Raw genomic sequence first — 27,007 nt, forward strand, 5'->3', positions numbered from 1 at the left:
ATTTTTGTTCTTTTCATTGTATTTTTATTATTTTTATCGTCATCTGAATGATTTTCTTCAAGAGTGAATTCTAAAACTGCATTTCTGTTGGAAACTATTGTCTTGTTAGAAAAAGCAAAGTACAGGATTTTCTCGAAATTTCGTCTTTCATGAAAGGCATTCCTGAGAAAGTTCTCTTCTCTTGCTACACTTTTACCTCTCATCTCTTCCTAGTGACTTTAGTTTTCTGAATTACATGCATTTCAGTGAAGACTTAGGCTTAAAATGTGTGCCTTTTAATAAACATTCAACTTGCCAAATCCTCCTAGATCCTGCTATATTCTATCAGTGAAGAGAACTCCTCTCATCTCTGTGAATACTATAAAAATAGAAAAGAAAGAAGTATGGAGAATGGATTGGAACAGGAAAATAAAAAGGCAAATTCAAATCTACTAATGTTCTGTGTACAATGGATTAATGCTCCAGTGTGAAGACAAATGTTGGCATCCTAGAAAAAGAAATACAACCGAGATCAAGTGTGATCATATACAATTAGAATCCCAGCACTAGGGAAGTGGAGCTAGAAAGATTGAGGGTCCAGTGGCAGCTTGGGCTATATATTGAGACCATTTCACTGTGCAGCAAGAGGGAGAGGGAGAGAGACACAGATACACAGGGAGAAAGAGACAAAAAGAGACTGAGAAAAAAGCACTCCTCAAATCTAGCTGATAAAAAATCTAGTCTAACATCCAAAATTTTCTTATTCTCCTATCTTTTTATTATCCTTAGTAATAATTCAACCTGTCAGTTTGTGAGTGCAATGCATCTTCATCCATGTCCCCCCTTTCGTCATTCTTCACAAGCTCTCCGAATCCTTCCCAGTTAAATTTCCTTTTATTGTAAAGTTGGAACTTTGTAAGGACACTGTATTCATCTGTGTTTTCATCATGGATTCATGTTCTTGTTCACTGAGCCAGCCCTCATACACCCATGAGGTAACGCTGGCGTTTAGTGCATCCTTTGGGGCTGCCTTTGCGTCATTCCCTGGGAATACGGGCTAGGGTAATGCCCCTGACTTTTAGTGTAGGAAGGAGGATGTGTAAAGAGGCAAGCTGAAGGCTGAGTGGAAGGAGCAGAGCAGGCAGTGCATGGCCTTTCTCCCAGTGAGGCAGCTCACAGCGGGCTCTGCCCTCATTGCATGTGAAGCCACACCCAGGCACAAGAGCAGCAGGTGAAAGGCAGGAGGTAAAGGAAGCATTGGATGGTCCACTGGATACAAACAACACAAGAACTTGATATCATTTAACCCACAGCCCGCATTTTTTGCTTAGCGGTGAGGAAATGGCTCACGATCAAAACCGGCCAGTGAGTTTTGTTGAGCTTTCACCTCCTGCAGGTGTCTGGGGTGACAGGAGGGATCAAGGCCCCTGGAAGAGCACAGGTGAGCAGTGTGGGTAGAGATACAGGCAGCCAGACCAGCGTCACAAGTGATTAGGAACCCGTTTCGGGGGAAATGGTTGATAGGTTGCCAGGGGCTCATTGTTTTCAGTCTAGGTGGGTGAAAACCCTTCTAGAATTGCCACTGCTCCTCGTGATTGAAAAATGATAGCTAGAAACATTATTTTAAAAATCTTCTTAGAACTTCTCTCATAAATATCCATTATTATTTTAGTATATGACATCTGAGGATAATTTTTCCTTTTGCCTGTTTTTCGCACTCTGAACCATACATTGGATCTCCTCCCCTTTTCCCTCCCCTGCCCATTTTCCCCCTTTGGATCAGATTGCTCACACCCCCATGGGAGCCGTCTTATCTGGAGCTTTACAGTGTGGTATTACCAACTATGTGTTGACCTCCTGGATAAGAGTTCCTCCTGTCCTCTCTAGACACCCTGACATTTTTAGAGAGTCACTCTCTGAATAAGAGGCTCCTATTTATTCCCAGAGGGTAGAGAAATCTTGTTAGAATTTGCTCTCTCGGGTCTTTAATGTTGTCATGTTTATATTTTGGCAAGAACACAAAAATAGAAGTGTTTTTAACTAGTAAGGGAAAACAAAGAAGGGATACAGGTCGGAATCTTCAGCTTGGGGATCCTGTTTGGGAAAACAGTTCCCACTAATTACAGCCTTTCTCCAACAGCTGCAGTGTTCCACAGACCAGATGCCATGGTGTGGACATTTCCTCCTCTGCACAGGGAGTAGCCCAGCCTTGCCTTCCCCTCCACAAGCCCGAGCAAGAACTACTCAGCCTTACACAGATGCAGTCCAGAATTCTTTTGCTCAATTCTAAAATCTCCACATAGCATTAAATTTAATAGGACTACTATATCAAACATACAATTATAATTATGGAAAGTCAGTTAAAAGGAGGGTGGACAGTAAAATAAAATGAGATTTTTTTAATGGCTTGCCATGACTTATAGTGAATGAGATGGAGACCTGGCCAGGCCTGTGACCTTCAGGTAGGAAGACTAAGTTGTGTATGATTTGGCTCCAGAGAATGATCGTGCAGAAGGAAAGATTGTCTGCCTTCCCATTGTGTAAGGACTTTTCCTAGGATTTGGGCTCACTGAGTCTTTTTATGGGGTTCCTTGTAGTCCTGTCAGGTGGATGAAACTCTCCTTGGAAGAGCAGGAGCAAGCAGCAGGGCGCCCTCAGTAGGAAGGAGTTCAGTGTTTATGCAATCTCTTCTTTATTTGATGAGCCACTTGTAATTGTGCTCATAACCCAGAGCTGCTTTTCATGAACATGTTACTCGGTGGCCCAATCTCCTTTAATATCTGTTCTGCTCAGTGAATTTCTTTGAACATTGGTTTCAAACAAAAGAAGAAGAAAAATGACACAAACCCATGTCAGCTTGAAAGCCTAATACCTTCCTGCAGCCCAGCTTCTGCCCCATGTGGGCTCCGAGGCTCTGTCAATTGTTTTTGTCTGATTAAACACTAGTCTCTTTGAACTCTGTGGGGGGTACTTTTCCACTTGTACTTTCTTGTAACTGCATACAAAGTTTTTTTTAAATTTTTATTTATTTATGTTTGTTTCATTTGGAATCCAAAAGGTCTCCAAGTCAGCCCACTTCACCTCCTTCATGTTTTAATAAAGCACTAAAACTTTGTTAATGTAACATCTGCTATATTCTATACCCTGAAGGAGACAAAGCGACACATAGGCATGCATGCACGTGCATGAGCACACATGCATACACAGGCATACACTTGGGAGAAGCATTCTTCTCTTGTTATTTGTTTTTACATTATCATTATCTTTAAGTAATTGCATCCTAGGGTCTTAGTTCAACATGTCAATTTGTGAGTACAATGGATCTTTAAAAAAAATCCTTAATTAGTTGTAAAAAGGAGTTACAATTCTTGTGTCAGTTTGTGAGTGTGATATGTCTTGATCAGTGTCATCCCTTTCATCATTCTCTCCCATCTCTCCCAACCCCATACATCCCCTCAATTTACCTAGTTCATTTTCTCATATATACATTGAATTTGTGTACAGGATGTTGGTTGACTAGAAGCCAAGAAAATCAGAACAAAAATCTAACACGTGGGTCAAAAAATACATTACTTACTCATCTGATTATCACTGGTACAGCCTCTGCCTTTCATGGTGGTCCTCAGGGAATCAGTGCATCTGCAGAGGTAACTGGGGACCTAAGTAAGATTGCAAATTTGTCACTCCTGGGAGAAGAATTGGATAAGGGAATAGTGCAGGATTTATACTTAGGTTTCTGGAAACCAATTTGTAGGTACTTAAAACACCTGGCTAGACAATTTTAGGGATGGGATTAAATAATACAATTAATTGTAGCATCAATACCATGGCAGCCAGCCCTTATGTATTTATTTCCTCATAGATTTTCACTGTAGGAGCTGTAGATGGTAAGAGGGTTACCTTGACCCTGCTAATGAGGAACTGTTCATTCCTTTATGTATTCATCGAGTAATCTGTCATTATTTTGGCTCTCAATATGGGGGCCTATTTTCTCATTCTGTTTTGTCCTCCTTTAGTAATTTAGTAATACCTTACTAAATATCATACATACATATTGATGATGCCTGAAAAACACTTATCTCCTGTCCAACCCCTCTGGGGCTCCAGAACTGGCCTGCACTTACTTATACTCCCTCTGTAGCTTCTAGTCGGCAATTCCATTTAATATCCAGAAGAGAATATTTGAATTGTTTCTACAGCCTGTTTTTCCTGAATTCTTCCCATCTTAGAAATAGTAGTGAATGGCTATAATTCTACAATGCTTTGCATCTCCCAGTCTATGAATACAGATCTCCTCTGGAATCTGTGCCTTTCCCTCCATCTTCCCAGAGTCCTGTGCTGTACACTATGTGTCTGTCCTCTGTGGTCATTCTATGTATAACAGACAGGAAAGATGTGGACACATATGTCCCCCCCACCACGTTGGCTTCTCAGTACCACAGAACAGAAGTTGGAACGAATACAGCCATTGCTTGTTATAGTGAATCATGTTGTGTTTGAACTCTGCCACTCCTGCTCAGGTTTGCCTCTGGTGACAATACCAAATCCTACCTGGCCCTTCAAGAAGAGTTGATGCTCTTTCTGTAGACAAGAACCTTAGCTTGTTTCCCTTGACTTGCCAGAGCCGTTGCATCTCCTGGATGCTGTGTCTGCCACCGGGGCCCTCATGCCGTGAGAAGGACAGCATCATCTGGTTGTTTTTCTGCAAATATTTTCCAGGGAGGTATAGACACTAAGTTGACTAGTGTTGGCTACACAGAGTCTTGAAGGGACAGCCAGCCACCATGAACCTGCTAGGCAACAGGGTCGTGAGCATGCCTTAATGGGCACCAGCAGTGATTGGGGCTGGTCTCTAATGTGTTGGAGAGGGGAATGTCTCCTGAGTCTGTTATTGGGACACATCAGATGATGAGTGTGGCATGTGGCAGTGTATACTAAACCCAAGATCAGAACCGGGATGTGCTGTTGAGTTCACAGCTCCGGGAAAGCTCAGAGGGACACCAAGTTTGTGTGTGTGATGGCTTTACTGCAGGGAGGTACCCGTGGATGTTCCACATTAGTACCTTCACACGAACACAGCCACAGATTCACTAAAATGGACCAAAAGGGCAGAGCCAAGGCAAAATTGCATTTATTTTTCCACATCTCTTTGTTTACTTGTCTTTGTAGTAGCTGGTGATTTGAAACTAGAGGGTCACAGATCTCTCTTGAGGGTAATGAACCATAGCACACATCCACCTCTGTTGTAAATGGAAACTCAAGAGCTATAAATGTCAAATTTCTTTTTGTGTTTAAGACATATTTTTAAAGTGTAGCAGCTTGAGTGTTTGGCTTGGGGCTACTTGAACTGCACTCGTCTGGGAGTGAGATATGTAATTCATGGGCTAGGCTTTCTGGGCACCAACAGGTCATGCTAGCCATCCTGCAGAAATCATCTCAAAGAGTTGAAGACGTAATTAGCTAAGATTTCAAAATGATTTTACTTTGAAGGTGTAGGAAGCACCCAAATTTGTTTATGTAAAAGATTTTCTTCACATTTTTCTTTCTTTTGATGAAATATATCAAAAGCTGTATGTAAACAATGATATAAGACAATGCAAAATCTACTACATGCTGTGACTCACATTTGATCATCCACATGGGTCAGGTGATCACTAGGTTGATTTTATATTTCCTGAAGGAGGCTGCTGGTATTTGATTGGTGAACTTCAGCAAGTCCTTTGCTCCTTCTGGATTCTTAATTAAGGAGTCCTCCTCCTCTGCGCTCCTTCATTTTTCTTCTTCCTTCCTCCTTTCTCTTCTTTCTCCCTTTCTTTTCCTCCATCTCCTCATGTTCTCCTCCTCTTCTTTTTCTCCCCTCTGCTGTTCTTCTTTTGCTTTCTTCCTTCTCTTCTTCCTCTTTTTTCTTTCCTTCTCTTTTCTTTGGTGTTCTTTGTTACTAAAACATATTCATTACATTTATCTATAATACCTATTGAGTTGGGTTTTTTTAACTGAAAAATGTTTGAGAAGGGTTATTCACGCTTTTTGGCTGTTTTGTACATGGAAAGATTATATATGTTTGAAGCTTCTCAGACCAACATATACTGGCTATGTAACTACAGATGTGGTCATAGAATCTGTACGTATGTGCAGGCATGACTTTATTTTTCAGTATACTTTATTTACAAATACATTGATGGACAGGAATTTTCCCATGAGCCATAGCCTGCTGATTGCTGATCGTACACACATTTATTTATTTATTTATTTATTTATTTATTTATTTATTTATTTATTTATTTATTTATTTATTTATTTATGTCAGTCGTGGGGCTTGAAGTCTGGGCTTGGGCACTGTCCTTGCGCTCTTCAGCTCAAGGCGAGTGCTCTACCACTTGAGCCACAGCGCCACTTCTGGTTTTCTAGTGGTTTATTGGAGATAAGAGTCTCATGGACTTTCCTGCCCGGGCTGGCTTTGAACTGTTATCCTCAGATCTCAGCCTCCTCAGTAGCTAGGATTAAACTGTTATCCTCAGATCTCAGCCTCCTCAGTAGCTAGGATTACAGGCTTGAGCCACCAACGCCCGGCTTGCCCGGCTTTCTGTTTATATTTTAAAGTATTTTCTCAATACTATTTGAATACAAACAAATGGGTATAAAACAATTAGGAGATGTGAAAAGTCCACTGGAACACCATCACAAGTCATGATGTATTATCTAGGCAATATCTGATGGAGGTGAAGGAGGGGACAGGCTGTCAGGTGTTTTCAGAGGGATACAGGTAGCATCACACCTGAGACTACCTGGCCGACATGGTATGTGACTAGTAGATTCATCACCACCCTTCAATCCAGGTGTCAGTAGACTTACAACTTGTTCCTAAGTGGCTGCTTCTGTGTTATTTGTTAAGACTTAAACTGAGATGAAGTAGAAAGCCAGTTCATACAGAGTGGAATCATGAGAACAACTTGGCATCCTGCCAGGGCTCTGGTGATCTCTTTTGGGGAATAGAGAAAGTGAACAGTAGGTGACTTTGAGAGGAAAGGAAGGCCAGACCAAAATGACTATCATGACTGATGGAACGTTGAAGACCAAGAAAGGAAGGATGAGTGTGGTTTTGCTACTTGAGGTTCAATTGGCTTGAGTATGTGTTTTTATCAGGAGGTTCCTGGGGAATGACAGAGACTAAGAGTGTGCCTTTCTATGTGTGTGAATTTTGCATGAAATGGGATACTGCTAGCACTTGATCTAAACCAAAATACCCCTACTTAATACCCTCCATCGAGAGTTCTGTAGGTTTAATGATTTACAGTAGTCATCCAGGCACCTGGCAAGGGAGGAAGATTGATCACAGTTGTACTTTTCTTTGTTCAGGCTCATGGTTTCAGTGGCTTCAGGCCATGTTACCTGACGTCGTTTTTGTCAGGCATGATGAGTGTGAAAGTGCTTGTGGATGGCTGTGGTTTTACCAACTGCTCCCCTCATGGTGGCCAGGGAGTAGAGAGGAGCCAACTTCTAGTTCCTTATCTCTGCAGGTTGGCCCTTCCATTGCTCTCTGAAGAACATTTCCAGGTTAGGAGTTCATCCAACAATAAATCCATTTATTAGGTCAACATTCTCAAGGTCCAGTCTCTTCTCAATAGCACCGATCGCTGGGAACTAAACATTTATCACCTAAGCTTTATTGTGAGCACTTTATAGCCATGTCACAGTGTCATGTAAGCACATTGCTAGACTAGTCTCTGCTTTGGGGCACGGATACCTCATGTACGGAAAGGCATTCTTACCAGGTGAACATTCCAAGGACCCGTAGGTTATCTCTTAGCAACCAGCCAAGTGCCACCTTCCTTTGGAGCATGTTTCCTTTGAATACTCTGGGCCTGATGAGTCAGCTGTTTGTTGAAAAACCTCTCAGTTGATGAATCCAATTGATCCTAGAGATAAAAAGTTGTGAGTGTGTCATTGAAATCCAAAATGATAGAGACATGTTATTTTGATTGAATGTATTTTAAGAATGGAGATCATTTTTATTGGAATCCGTCTCTGATTTTCTTCCCCCTGGAGCTCATCACAGCTGAGACACATGGTTACTTTGTATTATAGCTGGAATACTGGAACAAAGCCATACATACGTGTGTATGTTTATACTCACACACACACACACACACATATATATATATATATATATATATATATATATATAAATCAAGGAAACTTCTTTTAATATCTTTAATGGTTTATATTGAACATAATCGGGTAGCTCCTACCTATTGTTGGTTACTCAGCATTTGAAATGTGGCTAGTTCAAATTGAGAAATCAAGTAAGCATAAGATATACATTAGGCTTCAAAGAGAAGACACATATAAACTGAAATATCTTAATAGTTTAATAACAAGTTTAATAACAGTGTATTTTATTGTGTTAAACTGTGAGATGAAATTTGCCTGTTTCTTAACATTTTTAGTGTACTCATTAGAAAATTCAAAATTATGCGTCCAGCTCACATTATGTTTTCATGAGATGGTGTTATATTAAAATATATATCATTCTTTGCTTTCCCTGGGAGCCAAGCAGTGTTTGTCCTCTTCAGTTTGCTTCCTTGTGTGTGTTTCACCTTCCTTCTGAGATGGATTCTGAATGTCATGGAGACAGTGCTCCGCTTTCAGTGACCCTGGTTCAGTAACTACAGGATGTTCTGAGTCTCAGGAACTCTGTGAACACTTGCTCAGGGTGTGAAGGACTGTCCATGCCTACATCTCGGTACAGAACACCCCTAGTGTAAAGTTCCTGGAGGAACCTGAGTCAGTCTTGGAAAACATAATCTGGTTTTGTTGTGTAGAGCCTCTGCCTCTGCAGAGAAGCCAAGTTGGGGCTGGCTAGAACTTTCCACCAGCAAGGAGATTTTTTTACACAGACGAGGCTGAGCTCCAGTTCTTATAGCTTGCTTCTCCTGAGTCCTCAGATCCTCAGAGGTGGTGGATGACATTAGAACACCCAATTTTGTGGTCACAGGGAGACAGAGGAAAAACTGAGTGTGAATTACAAGGATGGTGCGTTGGGGATATTTCCTTCAGCAGCTGACTCATTTTCTTCAAGCCCTGTGAGGTCTGGCAATTCTTGAATATGTGGCAGGAGTAAATGTTTGTGTAGTGTAATAGCAGACAACAACTCTCACTACAGTGAGAGACTGTTGATTGCCATCCCAGTAGTTACCTGTATCAGATAGACTTCCAATCACTGCTTACCGACCAGCACATTTGGCCATTCCAGAAATATCGTAGTGCCCATTGAATAGAAATTATACATTTAAGTCATTTTATATGTATTAACATCATATGTAATGCTAAGGAAATAAATCTAAGAGAAATTACCTTTTTAGTATCCCCTGACAAAACGTTAAGATTTTGCGATTAGATTTTATAGCTCCTGGTCACACCCTGCAGGTCAGACGCATGATGAAGACTTTGCTGCCCCACGCACGTTTCTGTTGGTGGTACAAGGGACTTGTGACCCATGCAGAGATTAAGACTGGTCCCCTCAGGACGAGCTTATCATGTCTAGAAGTTTGAAGGTCTTTCTTGGTTTGCATATGGATTTCCATAATCTTTTGAATTTAAGAAAAACCTTGAAGGATCATCAGAAATTGATTATTGTGTGAGTTTTCCAGCAACAAACACCCATGTCTTATTCTAATTCATTGTTCCCAATAACTTAATGAAATAACAAATGACCAAGATCCTAAAACTTGTAAAAAAGAAAAGGACAAGACAACTCCATTTTGAACCCAGCTGCTGTCAACTTTGTGTTAGTGTCTCTTTGCCCCTTGCTCCTAGGTGTGAGTGAACCTTGAGTGGCTCACCCAGGCCAGCGTAGCCTTGAACTTGTCTAACATTTGCATTCAGAGGCAACAGGTTCTTGTCGTGTGACCAGAAATGGCAAAAATGAATGAAAACTCAGTACCACTGGGATTCATGAAATCATAGTCTCATAGAAAGCCCCACGTTTCAAGCTGTTAAGAGGTGATAGTTGGGTCAGCACTTCCTGGAACTTTTTTGAAAATAGGTACTCAGGAGTACATCCAACCCAGTAATTTAGTTGTTTTGTATAATCCTGTGATAATTCCACTTTCAAAAATGATATGTCTGAAACTGAAGCCGGTTTCCCCACCCCTCCCCCCACCCCAGACAGAGGTCTGCTCTTTGCTTGCCCTGGTCCTCCCTTGTTCTAGGCTTCCAGGAGTAGAGTATGCATCTTCACTGTGATTTCACAGCATTTGTGGCGATTACTTAATTCTAATTTACTCTGTGGATACATACTATGCCATTCATTCCAGACTGAAAATAGAAAAGTATAAATTAAAGTGTGTGGTAGTCAGGTGGTAAGACCCAAAGTAGAAAATTTTCAATTAAAGATGAACTATTGCAACTTTCAGTTTCTCAGAAACCCACCAAGCAGCCTGAAACAATGACCTTTACAAGAACTCAGTTCCAGAATACATTTTATTCCAGCCGTTCAATTTGGGGATGTCCCCACAATGATCATGTCAAGTATGGGTGAGGTGTAATATAGATCAAGGCAATGAAATCATGTGATCATTTCAGGCACTTCTGTAATTAAAGCAAAAAGAATATGGAAAGCAGTTTAACTTTTTAAAAATACTATAGATTATGTGTCATATTCGTAAATAACAATGTAAGTTCTATATTTTCTTGGCTATGTTAACACCTGTTTACTGAGATAAAATGTTTCACTTGCCCTCACTGGTTTTTCTTGGATACTTTGGTCTTTTTTGAAAAAATAAGTTAGATAAATGGGACATTTGAATTATTTCCTATAGCATTTTTTGAGAGTAATTTTGAGACTTTTTAAAAGACTCGATTACATTTAATAGTATTTAACAGTGTATGTAATTTACATTTAATATTTTTGTGTCATACTTATATTTATGTAATACTTATATAAGCATACACTATGTGAATGAACATAGTGCTATCTTATATATCTGTGTGCATAGTTATGTGTACATATATGTGCACATCTGTGAGTGTATATGTATGTTTATATGTATGAGTATCCATATATATACATACATATGAATGAATGAATTTCTGTACACTGAAGTAGATAATTTTTGCTATTTAAAATATTTCTATTTAAGCCGGTGCCACTGGCTCATGCCTGTAATCTTAGCTACTCTGGAGGCTGAGACTTGAAGATTATAGTTGAAAGCCAGCTGGGTCAAGAAAATCCATGAAGCTTTTACCTCCAGTTAATCACCCAAAAGCCAGAAGTGGAGCTGTGTGTCAAGTAGTAGAGTGTTTGCCATGAACAGATAAGCTCAGGGACAGTACCCAGATCTTGAGGTTTAAACCAAAGGATGTGTATGCATGAGTGCGTGTGCGTGCATGTGCACACACACACACACACACACACACACACACACACACACACACACACACACACACACACGTTGCTGTTTGAAAATCTTCTATCTTCAGGTAAGTCCCTGACATTCCTACTTGGAGTCTGCTGTCACTGTGGTAGTGAGACAGTGCGTAGATGGTGAAAGCAGTGTAAAGGCCTTCCTGTGTGTGTACAACCTTGGGAAAGTCATTCAGCTTTTCCACTGACAGTTTTGTTCAAATCTGAAGCTGTGGCTAAACTACAATATGGACCTGTCTTTGCTATTATATATGTAGATTTCACTAAGTCTTAGATAGTTTTATTGAAAACAATCTGGAGCCATTCATTTCAAGAAGAAAATTAACCTAATACTTCCTATGAAGGTGAAGTAGGATTTAGCCTATTTGTGTATTTCTGAGTTAGTTAGCTGATATAACCAGAATTGTCTTGGCAAAAATTATGATAAAGAAACTGGGCACGTGTGATTCAGACCTATTCTCCTTGCTACTCAGAAGGCTGAGATCTGAGGATCTTGGCCAGTGTGACAGACCAGTTGGGAAGATACTTGTCTCCCATCAACCAGGAAAAAGTGAGCGAGGAAAGTATGTCTTAAGTGGTAGAGCACTAGCCTTGAGCAGGATCGCTGAGGAAGAGCAGGGGGCTATGAGTTCAAGCCTTAGTTCCAGCACAGACACACACTAAGTACACTGGTGTTATCCTGGGTACCTTGCAGGCTGGGGTGTGGGGTGGTTTCTCTGCTCAGCTCTGGACTTGGGTCTTGCTAGTTCGGTTATGCCCTGTGGAGTGGGTCACTTCTGCGCTTGTGTAGAAATGACCACCTGCCTTTCGTTTTCCCTCAAGTTTTCTTTCCCATAGCGATTGACAACTGCTATTTCTGATGAGTTAATCTATGCAAATATATTCCCAGGTGCTAGGGAATGCTTGTACATTCCTGAGGAAATGGATTTTTAATTGAGACCACATGGCACTATTCTACTTTAGCTCCGTCTTGAGTTTAAGTTCCATGTCTGCAACATGTTTAACTTATCAAAATCTCAATAGTTTTTTTAATAAAAGTATCATAGCTTAGATTTTACATGGTTGTTTTATGGGTAGTCCATGAAAACTAATTAACAGTAAATAGTAAAATAGTACATAGTGAATAGTAAAAGTAATGTCATTCCTAAACCCAGCAAGACTGAACATACAGTAGGTAAAAGCAAAGTGTTATTAAGAGATGCAGATTATTCTGCTTTCTTTTTTCATGGGCTTTCTTCACATGTCTGTGAATGTCTGTTTGCCTTCTCACTGGTAATGTGGTTTTCAAGCTTGCTACAGACTGACATAGGAAATTTTAGTGATAATCTTATTATTGTAGTCTGTTCAAGAATTTCTAAAAGTTCACAGGTGGCTGAGAGCCTGATGATTTTATTTTGGGGGCAGAGTTATTATACTGGTGCTGCCGACTTCCTGCCCAAAGTGAATCTGTCTTCTGTGGTATGCTTGTTGGGTAAACAGGCCCCAAGAGTGGAGAAGTGCAGCAGAGGAGTAGATTTGCTCACCTGTGCTGTTCTGTCACGCTATTCTTCCGGGATGGCTTTTACACATTCCACTGCTTTGGTTTTTAGTCAAAATTTTAGTTTAGATTGCGTCAATAGGATGGTTGATACAAGGCAGAGAAACCCAAATTGAAGTCCACAGATAAAGATGCATATTGACTTTTAAGAGTAATTAAGTGTCTTTGAGGTAAGCTGAGTCTTTATACAACTAGGGTAAAGGTCAGTAAAGAACTTCTAGAATGCTCTGTGGAAAACCTATCCTGTGCTTCATTTTGTAACAACAGAAGTATATTTTAGGTTGAGGTAAAACCCTGGTCTTGGTTTTTCAAGGTTTCATTGCCTGAGTACCCAGCCATGCCCCTCTACTTAGACCTTCCCTGGCTTCTCATCCTAGAATATTCTTTCCTGTATTAAAGCAAAACAACAAGTGTTGCCATTTTCTTCCTTGATACTTACATAAGATCCTTGAGTGCTACTTAAACCTATGCAGTAAAAATGGAGAGTGCTTTTCCCTTTAGTTTCTACTTGATATTTAGAGAATCACCATCAATATTAATAACAGGACAAGCCACAGATAATGCATGTTTAGGTGAAAGAAGTATCTACATTTAAAATGTTTCCGTAGTTACATTTCACTTTTCTCTAGTCCTTACTTGAAAGATGTGCTTATCAATAGAAGTGGCTATTTTCAACATGAAATGGGTTCTTGACTTTCCTGATGTTTGGGTTTTCATGTGTCACGCCTGCATTGGAAATATTTGCTGAAGTCTAGTAATATCCTTTAGTAAGAGTGTATCAAAGCGGCCACAGCAGGCTAGATTTCACTAGCTGTTGATCTTTGCATGACTCAAACTCCTGATGCCTTAGTTTTCTTACTGATAATAGAGCAGGTATGAGAAATCCAGGAATTGATCTCTGTGACAAGGCACCCATCATTAGGGATATGATATTTAGTAGCCATTTTTGAGATGCTTTACCGATAACTATATTAGCATTTGTTATTTCCACGTATAATATTAGATCTACTAAGCTAATTATGTAAGTCCATAAGAGTTAGTTAGAAGGAGAGGCCTGTGGTCTGTACTTCTATTCTGTGTCTGTATTTATGTTGTCCTCTGTGTGTCAAGGCTTTTGAACAGTTTTTCCCACCGTTCTCCAGCCCTGCCGAACTTTCCCTGTACTCACATCCCAGTATGGGTTTCAGATCCCCACCGTAAGTTTTAAAATGTTGTTTTTCTCAGCTCCTCAGTTGATGGACGTGTGAATGAGTAAGAGATGAAACCAGGGCTCCCTGGGGCCACCCATATTCTTCCTGGGAGGTTTCATTGCTTCTTACCTGCCAGAGTCAAGTTGGTCTCCACACACCTCGTTGCAGGCCTCTGCATGTGTGGGCCACCAACCAGTCTCTGAGCGACTGTCATATTCTGGGCAAGTTCTGGGTCTTCACAGCAAAACCTCCTGGGATTCTGTTTATCCCACTTCATAGCTTTTCTTGGCTTACACATCTTATTATCTATCACCTTAGCTTATCTTTCCATCTTTAGAGTGTTTGCCTCTTTTTGTTTTGCAATAACAGATCTCACTTCCAGGTTTTGCTTTTGTTGTATGGTTGGTCAGTAATTAACTTGCATCTATCAAGTTAGCCTAGAGGTACTTGGCCAATTAGTTTGGACTAAGTTTACTAAGACTGAGTCATGTACATAAAATTATTTTTCTTGGAGGTATAATCTGGCTTCTTATTACAATCTTTGTCTGGGGTGTGGATCAAGTCATAGAATATCTGCCTACAAACTACCCTGAGTTTAATGTACCCGGTACAGAAACAAAACAAAGCAAGTCTCCCCAAACCAAATCCTGTATCTTTACATTTTGATAAAATATTGACAAAACATTCATGTAAGAACATAAGTTATAGTAAGAAAAGGAAAATGTGAATCAATGCATCTAATTCTGTGGTGTAAAATCATCACCAGAGGGGATATTTTGGTAATCATGCTTGTATAAAAACTGGATCATCTAGGATGGGTACCACATTACAAAGGATCTCCAAAGCATTCCATGTTTTATAAGTCAATCCCCAAGCAACAGCCCTATTGGCTGCTGTATTTGAGCTCTGCTTAAGTTCTGGTTATTTCTAATGGTATCAGAGGAGAGGGTCAGCAGGAAGTGGGCAAACCATTGTTTTGGGGAACCAATGAACATACTCATGCTGTTGAAGTCTGTGTGACCTCAGCTCGGCTTGTGCTTCAGCTCCATCCTCTTCTCTCTCTTGATAGCCTTTATTTGTCCTTCCCTGAGCTTTGTTACCCAGCGGCTTTCCTTCCTTCCTTTTTCTTTTCACTCTTGAATGCTTACAGGCATTCAGCTTCTGCAACTGTTCATTTTCTAGATCAATAGAAATCTATATTGCTAATTTCTCACTACACCACTAGGAGTGTTAATATTATAGATTCAGGGTCTCTGGAGTGAAACTCCTGATTCCCCGCCCCAGTCTTCATCACCAAACTTCTGTTGGTGGTAAGCCTGACAGATTTTTCTAGGGCGAAGGTTGTTGAGGATTCAGTAGGTCCCTGTATAAACCCAATCCCATAGGAAATAGAGTGTGTGTGTGTGTGTGTGTGTGTGTGTGTGTGCGCGCGCACATGCGTGTGCATACTTGTGCCTAGTGCAATATGTGCTAGTACAATATGGCTTTCGTTAAGAATGTTGTCAGCTGCATTTCATACTAATTTCTAAGTTTGGAAGCTTTACCTATGTCCAAAATAACTTTGTGATATTAGGAAAACATATTTCTTAACTGAGCCAAAAACACAACAATGCTTTTGGCATAGTATACTTGAGAGTTCATTTGGAGTTTTTAATAATAAATAAGTCTAATAAAACATGTTTTAACCACTTTTAAATGGGAGAGAGGTGTATCTAATTACAGAGAGTGGGAAGAGACTTAGTATTCTTATAGGCTTAACAGGTAAGGGATTGTAGGAGAGAACAGGGATGGGATTATGGTAAAGTTGGAGGGCTTGTCTCCAAGGAGAGGACACTGCACTGTTACTAACTCCCATGAACAGGAACAGGACACATTTCCTGCAGGCTCCTTTCCAGTTAGGGAGGAAGGCTGGGATAGAAATTCTCCTCCAATGCTTATCTTGGGGTTCATTTGACCTAATATCAACATATCTGACCTTTTCTGCTTGTCTCAGACATATACTAGTTATTGCAAATAAGGGAAACCACGGGGCCTCTGTTTCTTTGGGCCTGGCTTACTTCTCTTAGTATAATTTCCCCAAGATAAATATTCAAATCTTGTTTACTTTCACACGATTGTTTCTATCATATTTATAAGATGATTTCTTTGTTGCTTTGTATGTCCCTCCCCATGAAATAACCCCTGCTTTCACTGTATTTGATGTTGGTATAGTTTGTGGAGGGGAAGGGAAAAAACAAATCGTTTAAATAGGGATACAGGAGGACCCATTGCAACAATGAGATATACAAGTTGTTATGTTGAAAACAAACTTTACAACTTTGGCAGGGGGGGAGGGGAGAAGGGGGAAAATGGGTAGGGGGGAAGAATATGGGAAGGGATAGGAAAGGGAAACAAAGGAGGAAGCAACAATGCTTGATAGAAATGTACTCATTATCTTGCCCATGTAATTGTAACTCTTCTGTACAGTATTTTCATAATAAAAATTTTTTTGAAAAGAAATTCTCCTCCAAGTCCATCATGGGATCCAGTTGGTAGATGGTTATACAATATGCTGAGAAGGACTGACCTTTTAGAGAAATGTATCAGAAAATGAAAAAGAAGAACTTACACAGATCACCCAATTTTTATGACTTTGACAATAAAAATATAGTTTTATTAGGAAAGTATAGTATAATTTTAAAATAAGAAAAATGAAAAATATTGACAGAGCTATTCTTTTAACTCAGTTTTCACTTTATATACAGTTCCTCATTTGAGACAGTTTTTAGAAACGATGCTATTGTCTACTTCATGAAAAGAACCAAAATTGCAATATGCTTCTATATCAATTTTATTCTGGTTATTCTCTTCTAATTTTTCAAGTAAGATAAAGCAGGATAATGAGATTCTGTTGTAGTTACCCTCGAATCCATTTCTTCTGTCCACATCCATCTTTAATTCCTGACATCTTTGTGTCTGTCATCACTGCCCTGTTCATTGAATATCTGAACTGTTTCATTCTTTTAATTTGTTACTTTCGAATTCAACTCTAATCAAGGATCTGACTAATCAGACTCTCATAGCTCATTTTCCTTCTTCATTCATTATTACCTAAGCTTTATGGGTCTTAGTAGTTTTTAGGATCTAGTACTTTTCCTTTTATTTTCTACTCTTTCCACACCATCCTACCAAACAATGGCCCATTAGTATCCCATGCACACTTGATTCAGTGGGCTGGGTGCTCACTTGGAACTCTTCAAAACTTTGTTGTTGTCATACCTGAGATCCATCCCAAGTTGATCAACTCATATGAGGATTTTTTCTGTGGTTTATATTTAGTTTACTTTTCATTTTCCTTTGCAAGCAGTTCATTAAGTTGCATTTGTTTTATTTTATCTGTTCCCTTTCTTTTCTCTTTCATTTCTTTTTAATTCCCTCAGTCTTAAATCCACCTACTAATATATACTCTTTCATTTCCCATCTTGTTACTATCCATCACTTTTAGGGCACTGTGTCTGTGCTATAGATATCATAACAAGTCGTAGAGAGACTAGAGCTGTCATCTCCATCCATCTACCCCAAATGTGCATGAACTGGCTAAGAGAGGACGAATTGAATGAGCTGGGTACAGGAGGACTCTGTGAGCTGCAATGTCTCCTGCTTTCTAGCTTTTCTCTTTAGAATGAGTCTTGCGATTTTGGTTATAGTGTTCCTTTCATTTTGCTTATGTTATCTCTTCTTTCAATATTATAAAAAACTGCTATACCTCTATAATCACTTACAACATGTCTTGTATTTATGAATGCCATGCTTGATGAAGATAGTACAACTGTTTCTCTAACTGAAAGATAAGCTCTTGGAAGGATCATTTATTACTAACGTCTTGATAGCTCCAATGCCTCCTACATACTTTGTTGTAAGTATTTGTGTTGACATGTCCATAAAATGATGAAATTTACATATGATGCTAAAAAGTCAAGATTTTGCTCACATCAAAATTTCACAAGGCAATATACATCTCTCAATATCTTAGGCCTGTTTACCATTCAGCAGGAAATAACTTTTAGTTGATAGCACATTCCCCCTTCAGTCAATGAAAGTAGAAAAAAGACTTCTTTGTTATATAGAGATCTTTCTTAAAATTGGTCCTCCCCATTCACCCACAAAGCTGTCTGTACAGGTATGTTCTGGGACATGGGCATATTTTCATAATGTATCAGTGTTTGTTAGAGATCATTCCCTTTCATCAAACCAATCACTTCATTGATTTGACCATCATCACACACCTGCTTAGGCTGGGCGGTATCACTCAAAATATTAATCCAGAAAAAAAGGCCATTAGATAACTTGGTTGGTTGCCAAGGAGAACGATAAGGTATCTTAAAGCTGGCAGGACACTCACAGCATATTTTTTCTCTGTCCAAAATTGAGCCACTGAATGCTGTGAAGTAGCTTATGAAGCAGCGTCCTCTCCCTCTGCACATACTGTAATTTTATCATAACCAGACTCAGCACTGGAGGCCTTCTAATAGGAGTGAACAATGCGTGTACACAACAACAAAACTCCTCTCTGTACACAGAGTGGCTGCTTTCTTACTTCCCTTAGAAAAAAAAAAAAGCTCAGCGAGTCCTGGAGATAACTGTGGACTTCTTTTCTAGAAAAGACCCAGTGTGTTTAACAAGTCTGATCACGGGGACACAATGAAAACCCAAAGGACAGGGAAAGGGATAGATGGCTGTGTGTTGTTCCTGCTCTCTGGGGTGGCCTCTGTGATTTGGTGATGCCTTCACCCCCTTTCTAGTCAACTTGCACAGGAAATGGGATTATTTGCACCCAGTTTTCCTCTGATGAATCATGGGAATGCTGTGTTATTTTCTCCCCTCCTAGAGCCAAAAGCAAAATGCACATCTGGCTTGTAAATCCTTACCAGGCCCCAGCCCCTGGCCTGCTCTCCATCCCATTCTCAGTGCGGATTTCATGACACCTCGAGGAAAACCTCCAGGGGCCCCTAAACCACCGTGAGGCTTGCTACCTGAAGCCCCCACTTGGTTGTCCCCAAAGGAAAAATCTTTCATGATTACCTTTTTATTTCTTTTGTTTTGTTTTTCTCTGTTTAGAAATCGGCCCCTGGTTACGGGAGTTCAGAGCGAAGAATGCTGTGGATTTCTCACGGTTAACCTTCGACCCAGGACAGAAAGAACTTGTGGTAGGAGCAAGGTGAGAGATTGCTTATGTCCTCTACTTCCATGTGGGCTTCTCTGTTGAACTGAAGAGTGCTGAATAGCATGACTTCATCTAAGAATAAAGTGCAGCAGGCATGGTATAAGGTGTGCAACTCCTAAGAGGGTGAGTGTGCAAGCATTGATGGGCATTTTACTGAGTGCAAGATCTCTAGGACCTGACTTGATGTGCTTGTGCCCCCCGTTGAACCTTAGGGTGGCTTTGTCATCAGTCCTGTTTTAGATGAAGAATCAGAGACAAATATATTGTCCAGAGGCATGAGGCTGATGAAAGTTGAGCTTGGGTTTCAAATCCAGGTAGTTTGACCCAAGAAGCCATGTTTTTAATTCTTACTTTATTCTTTAGTGGAATTCAAGAGGCCTTTGTGTGTATCACAAGACCCAAGATTACCTTGTGTGTGTGTGTGTGTGTGTGTGTGTGTGAGAGAGAGAGAGAGAGAGAGAGAGAGAGAGAGAGAGAGAGAGAGGGAGGGGGAGAGAGAGAGAGAGACAGAGACAGAGAGAGAGAGAGAGAGAGTTGTGAGTCTCTTTTGCCCAAGGCTAGCTATTAATTTGAGCATAGCTCCACTTCTGGTTTTCTTGTGGTTTATTGGAGATAAGAGTCTCGGATTTCCTGCCTCGGCTGACTTTGAACTGTGGTTTGCAGATCTCAGCCTCCTGTGTAGCTAGGATTACAGGAGTGAGCCACCAGAGCCTGGCCCAGGATTACTTTTATGGTGACCTTGATTATCCATTTTCTAGTGAATTGAGAATTCAAAGGGATTGTCATTATCTCTGTCTTTTGTGAGTATTTGTAATCCATTGTCAGGCCAACACCTGACTGTGGTTGGACAGTGAAGCACTACAGCATAGATTCTACGTTGTTTTGCTGACACATGAAAACAAACTTTTTAAACCATATTCACCCTCATTCCCCCTTCTTGTTTGTCCAGTCCCTATCTTCTGAGACCAAGCTACCTAACAGAACCAATTGCTCTTTCCCTGTACCCCTAACTCTTATGGGTCAACAGCTGTCATTGAGTTTCTTTATGTCATATTCATGTACTGAAACAATGTATTTATAATTATTCATCTTCCATCTATATATTCACTTTACCCATTCCTCTTACCTCTAAACCAGTCCCTGAGTCAGAATCATGTTCTATATTATGTACATAAGCATATACATATATGTACATAGCTTTGGGTATGAATTCTTTCAGGTATGAGTGAACATACATGATCTTTAGCTTATTGAGGTTGAATTATCTCATTCAATGGTGTCTTCCAATGGTATCCATTTTTCTGCAAATGCTATGATTTCATTTTTCTTTGTGGCTCTGTGTATGCATGCACATATGTATGTATTTATGTATGCATGTTTGTATTATGAGTGCTCTCTTTCTATGTATACACATGTGTATTGGCTATAGTAAGCTGCATTCTTTCTTACAGATTGATTTGCTCTTCTCTGGTATATGCTGGTTGTGGTATATGCTAGCAGGGCCCTAGAGGAGGTCTATGTTAAGTTTTTTGAGGAGCCTCCATACTGATTTCCATGGGAACTCACAAATATAGAGGTTTTAAACTAGCCTCCTACCCTCCAGACTTTCTTCTCATTCTGCATACCACATCCAACATCTTTTTTTTTTTGTAAGACCCACCTTCAAAGTTTTCTGGGTTGCATGTTGGCTATTTTTGCCCTGCTCCTAAGCCTCTTCCATCCCTTCCAGCTTCACTGTGTTTTCATTCTCACCTCACTCAGGCATGCAGAATTATTTAAGCTTCCCAGAACTCTCATCAATGCTCTTTCTTGCCTCGGGGATTTGGTGGTCCCTCCGCATTTGAATCCTGGCCACCCACCTACAGCACAGATTTGTTGCTTGGGAAACTATCTTAAAGGGTGATGACCTGGCTGGAGACCCCACCCTGGTGATGAGCAGCTGCATTCCTTCACACACAGTCCTGTTGGCATCAACATCTATAGCAGGAATCTCCATCCACCTTGGCCCTTGTGCATGGTATTGCCTTATTCGTGACGGATGCCATCCCCTACCGGATGGCAGGACGTGTGCTAGGACTTCCTCCATGGTATGGTTATGTTCTCCTCGTAGAAACCCAAAGAGATCTGTTGATTCAACATACTTATAGTCAGGATTTGACTTGCTCCTGATTTTTTCTGTATCTGGTATATATTAAAGGAGGAAAGGAGGTTAGAATTGTAGCAGATTTATTCTAGATATACTTTGGCAATGGCATGAGCCTAGTGGCCAGCTCAATATCCCAACTTATCTTTGGAAAATAGGGGATTTGGCTCTGAACGTAGGTGAGAGGCCATTCACTGGGGAGGGGTGCGAGTGTGGCCCCATTAGCTTTGGTCAGCCAAGCATCACTCCATCTTTAAAGAATGTTGGAAAAGACTTTCTTGTTAGCCTTATTAATACCCCTAGCCCCAGTCTCTGGAGGTCCTCTGGTGAATAAGCCAGCATCTCATGCTTTGCAGGTGGTTGGCTTGGAGTCAACAACTCAAGCTCCTTTTAGAGATGTGAGAATCCTCAGGGTAAATGAGTGTTTGTGAAGGATAACTGTCTTATGTGTTAGAGCTACTGGGGAATATTCTCCATAGAACCTTGTTCTGGGGGCGCCTTATCCCAGGGTCATTGAAGTCCTCTCTCCTAGTGTTCCAGGAAGCTTACATTCTGGAGGCTCTAACTCATATCTCCATACTGACAACTCAGCCATGCTGGGAGACTTGCACCCTTCTCTGTTACAGTAGCGTGCAGGAAGGTGGTTTGCTTAGGAATCTGTGCAAATGTCAAAATGAGCAGGCATAGAAGCCACAAAATTTGAGGTAAGCACCATCTAATTTATCATGTTTGTGCAAGCCTAGGAATATGGCCTACCTGTCCATGTGCTTCTATGTAAGCACTTGATAAATACATGAGGGAAAAAATGGAGTATGCTAAGCTTTCCCAGCTGAGTGACCCAGAGCCAATTTCTCAGCCTCATTTTGTCATGTTTAAGGTTGGTTTCATAATTTCCACCCTTTCAGCTGCTGGAAGGACTTAGAGAAATAATCCATGACAAACGATTGTTACATTAGCAAGCTCCCAGTAAGGGAGCTGTATTGAGGAAAGTTTAAATTAACCATGTACAGAAGCATTTCAGTCAGAGCACACTGGAGGGAAAGAATAGGAATTTCACCTAGGAAATTTAATGGGATTATGTTCAGAAAATGTGAAGGCAGTGGGAACCAGTTCTAAAACTTTAAAAATAGCTCAACCCTCAGAATCCTGTTTGGGAAGCTTTTGACTTAGTGAGAGAAGTTTAGATAACAGGTGTGTATTTCAGAAACCAGTAATGGTTTAAAAATATGACCTGTAGAAAAATAGAATGTTACTCTTTATTTCACTTTTTCATAGTTAGCACCAGACATTGTGAAACCATTTGTTGGATGATTTCCCTTTATACCAGTAATACTTTATGTTTCTGACATTGAATTCAGTTAAAGATTCTTAGCACTCTTTGATAAAAGGAGTTCTTTGTGCTAATGAAAAACATTTCTGTAGGCAATTTGTGGTTCAGTAACACCAGAAGGTTTTCACTTGCAATCCATGCAATTTTGGAAGAGAGTCATATAACTACCAGTTTCAAAGTGCCCACTATCTTTCAGATTATTTTAAATACCTTTGCATTAATCTCCTACTTTATTCTGTTCCCTTCAAAATTTAGTAATGTTTGTGTTTTCTAGGAGTAGGTAAGCTTCAGTGTCTTCCTTTTAAAAAGTAAGGTAAAATACTGTGAAATGCATTATCCTTGCAGTGTCTGATTTCTGTTTGTTTCTGTTCTTGGGAAAGTAACATTTTTTTGAATGGCTGTGTGCCTCTCCATTACAAAACTTAATAAAATCACTTTCCATGCAATAAAAAACTCAAGGCATAAAAAATAAAAAGAATACATGATGGCATACATGTTGGTATGGATAATTATGGAAGTAATGGCGGTAATAATGCTCCACAAAGTTGATGCAAGTCGAAGTTTTGCTGCGGACAGAATGGTAACAACAGATGTAAGCAGGAGTGATAACATTTTTATTTTGCTAATGAGTTAGTCCTGTGCTCTATATTCATTGTAAGGGGGGCAAATCGTTGTCATTTGTTGGGTGTGTTCCATTCAACTGCTGCTCCACTCGGCAGCCTACTCGGTCTGCAGCAGGCCAGGATGTTTACAAGTTAGCCACATTTCAAAATCTAAAAAGCTGAGCAATGCAATGAAAACAGATGCATTATCAAGACATCTGTGGCCCCACAGAATCATGGTGAAGGCCATGAGGCTATTTTGTTGCTGTTGTTTTGGGTTTTTGTTCTTTATTTTATTTGCTAGTTGGATGTTTTTCCCCCCAAAATGTGATTTTCTAAATGCAAGCAATTTTAACACATATTTCATTTTAGAATGAGTTGCCTTCAGTTATACTTGTATATTTCACTGTCAGCTATTTCCTTCCCTTAATGTGATTTCCATAAGCTTATATATAATGTAGACATGGTAATGGAGGTGCATCCTTGCCACCTGAGGTGCTTTAGGGAGAATGTCCGCTGTAAGTTCTCCCACAAATCCGCCCAGAGTTCACGTGGCCCAGCCGTCTGCATGAGTCAGGCAGTGGGCGGGAGGCCCATAGACCCAATACGTGGATCAGGTAGTGATCAGGCAGGGTGTCAGCGATCAGATCCAGCCAGTGATCATGCCTGATCACAGGTACGCTGATTTAAGTCCCTGGAAATGTTTCATTCTAATTCTATCCAAAGCACATTGCAAAATGGTCACGTTATAATACCAAAGTCACTTCTGATTGGGATCTGGGCTGAATAAGTCTCTCTGCACACCTGACCTGATGTGAGGACTGGTTTATAGATTTGTCCTGCCCTATTTGACCTGATGTTGTGCCAGCCAGTACCTGACTTCATGCACAGGACCTCTTGACTAGCTATTACAGTCAATAGACTATTCTCCATAGCAGAAGCTATTTTTGTATAATTGAGTATCAACAGTGTACATTACTCATCAGCATATTTCTTGTAAACAAGCAAACAGATGCACAAACAGTAAGTTAAATGAAAATCTGAGTGTTTCCAAGGCCGAGATTCGTCATTCCAGTCACACCAAACCCAGTGGTTGAAACATTGTCTTCTTTATACTGGGTCATGTGTTTTACTCATGGTTTGACTTCAAAGCTAAGGCTAAAAAAGGAAAGATTAACATGCTTTTGCAATGCAGGGGCTAAATTTGCTTTACATATGCAGGGCAGCAGAAAAACAAACTTGAATAGATTAAAATTTTAACTTTATTTGAGCTTTCAGGGATTCACACATGAGCTGCCTACAGGCTGGCAGCGGTTCATCTCTTCATTATTCCTTTCAGAGGTGGATGGTTGGGAGTGGGAAGAGCTTTGTAAATTGTTCTAGTAAGGCAGGATAAATAAGTGATTGGTCATATTGGGGAAGTTTCTGGTTAGAGGTTGCTTGGTGGTTTCTGATTGGTTGAGCTAAAGTATCCTTTCCCATTTTACCTGACTCCTAATTAATTCTTTTAACAGAGTATGTGTTCTTATATGTTCATGCTGAGACATGGCAGGCTTCAATTTAATTGGAGTTCTGAGTTCTCCTTTTAAAAAAGTTTTACCACTAATTGCAAGTAAAGGGGCCTGAATTTTAGATTCATATAAATTTTGTTTGTCTGCAGTTGGCTACTATCATTCTCTCTCTTTTGCGGTGATTATAATTCACATTTTGACTTGAAAGTTTATCTTAGAATTAACAAGGTGTAACATATTATAATTAAAAAGAAGCTGTAGCAAGTTATGAGATCAGTGATTCTGCTTGTAGCAGACATACTACCCACCAACTTCTTCCCGTTTTCTGCAGGAGTTGTTTTGGTCAGGCTGACACAAGGAAAGGCAGCCTTGGCTGAGTTTGGTGAAATCAGGGATTAGCAGTGCATCCACAGAGTAACAGGCCTCACGGTGCACAGAAGCTGAGGGCGTGATACTGTAGATGCTGTGATTTCACTAATTATGGCTTAGGGAAGGCCTTGGTGATGGAAAGATCAGTTTTCCTTCCCGTTCCATTTCTCAGCCTTACTTACAGTCATTTGAAACCTATACTTTGGGCCTTAAGTGTTTTCTCTTTCCTTCTCCTTTTCTTTTGTAGGCTGGCATTAGCAGCATAGAGGTGTCTTTACGATTTTTTGAAAATTTTATTTTCTTGTAAAGATGCTGTACAGAGAGGTTACAGTTACATGAATAAGGTAATGCGTACATTTCTTGTTGGGCATTGTTTTCCCCTCCTTTGTTTTTCTCCCACTATCCTTTTCCTCCCTTAGTCCTCCCTTCCCCACAAAAAAGTTGTAAAGTTCATTTCCCACATAGTATCTTGTGAGTATCATTGCTGCAATGGGTCATCCTGTGTCCTTGTTTCAACATTTTGTTATTCCCCTTCCCCTCCCCAAATTAGATGAATGTATATACAAGATGCAAGGTACCAAAATCAAATACACTGACAACAGGGGATATACCATAGGAGGCAGGACATACAAAAGAAACAAAGAAAAATCACATAGTATATTAAAAACAACAACAATAAAGAAAAGCCTCTTGTGTCCATGTCTTGGGGTTCATTTCACTTAGCATCATCTTATATGGTCATATGTACATAGCTTTTGAGCTTTTCTGGCCATCAGATAAGATTATCCTAGACATATACTAATTATGCCAAATAGGGGAACCCATAGGACCTATATTTCTTTGGGTCTGGCTTACTTCACTTAATATGATTTTTTTCTCTTCTGGGCATTTACCCCAATGATCACAAACAAGGCCATCCTAAAGCTACCAGCACAACTATGTTTATCACAACATTATTCACCATAGCTAAGATATGGAACCAACCCAGATGCCCCTCAGTAGATGAATGGATCAAGAAAATGTGATATCTATCTATCTATCTATCTATCTATCTATCTATCTATCTAATCTATCTATCTATGTACAGTGGAATTCTGTTTCCATCAGAAAGAATGATACCACCCCATTTATTAGGAAATGGAAAGACTTTAATTTTTTTTATACTTGTCTTCCTTCTTCCTATTTCTTTCTGCTCCTTAGTCTGTTGATGAATTACCCTGATCTACATGTTTATTTTATATTATTATTTTTTTGTCCAAATTGTGGAATGCTGTGCCTTTGAGTTAGGTGGGGAATTAGTTCAAAATTTAGGAACCCATCTGTACTGTTCCCCGATTTGTGGGTTCAGGAGGCCCAGGGTAATGGCCTTGAACAAATCACTATGGATCTCTTTGGGAAAGAAATAACTCTTGTTTTTCTTCTGCTCTTGTCAAAAAAAAAAATCCTTTTTTTATTCTTTTTTGGGCTGGCAGAAGTGAAAACTAATGTAACAATTATTTGCTTGTTTACATAATTAGTGTGGAAGACTTAAGTAACTCAGTCAATAAGTACTTCATTTTAAATTACTTATGAAATAACTAATTACATTAAATGACTGATTCCTTTTTCATAAGTTCCACAAATGAGCCAACAGGTGTGTAAGTCAGCTGGTTAGCCTGTTTATGTTGCATGCGTGTGCATTACAATTTTTAAATGTTGAAAGGTTTCCTGGCTGGCAG

The 27,007-nt window shown here is 39.9% G+C and overlaps 1 protein-coding gene across 1 annotated transcript in view; it reads left to right on the plus strand.

Moving 5' to 3' along the window:
• Sema5a (semaphorin 5A) overlaps nt 1–27,007 on the plus strand; it is a 313,257-nt gene that overhangs the window by 90,173 nt on the left and 196,077 nt on the right. Inside the window, exon 3 of the mRNA XM_042695214.1 lies at nt 19,229–19,328. Coding sequence (XP_042551148.1) covers nt 19,229–19,328 — 100 coding nt within the window. The remainder of the gene's footprint in view (nt 1–19,228; nt 19,329–27,007) is intronic.

Source organism: Dipodomys spectabilis, unplaced genomic scaffold, assembly GCF_019054845.1.
Source record: "Dipodomys spectabilis isolate Male_0828 unplaced genomic scaffold, ASM1905484v1 ptg000179l, whole genome shotgun sequence".
Taxonomy (NCBI): Eukaryota; Metazoa; Chordata; class Mammalia; order Rodentia; family Heteromyidae; genus Dipodomys; species Dipodomys spectabilis.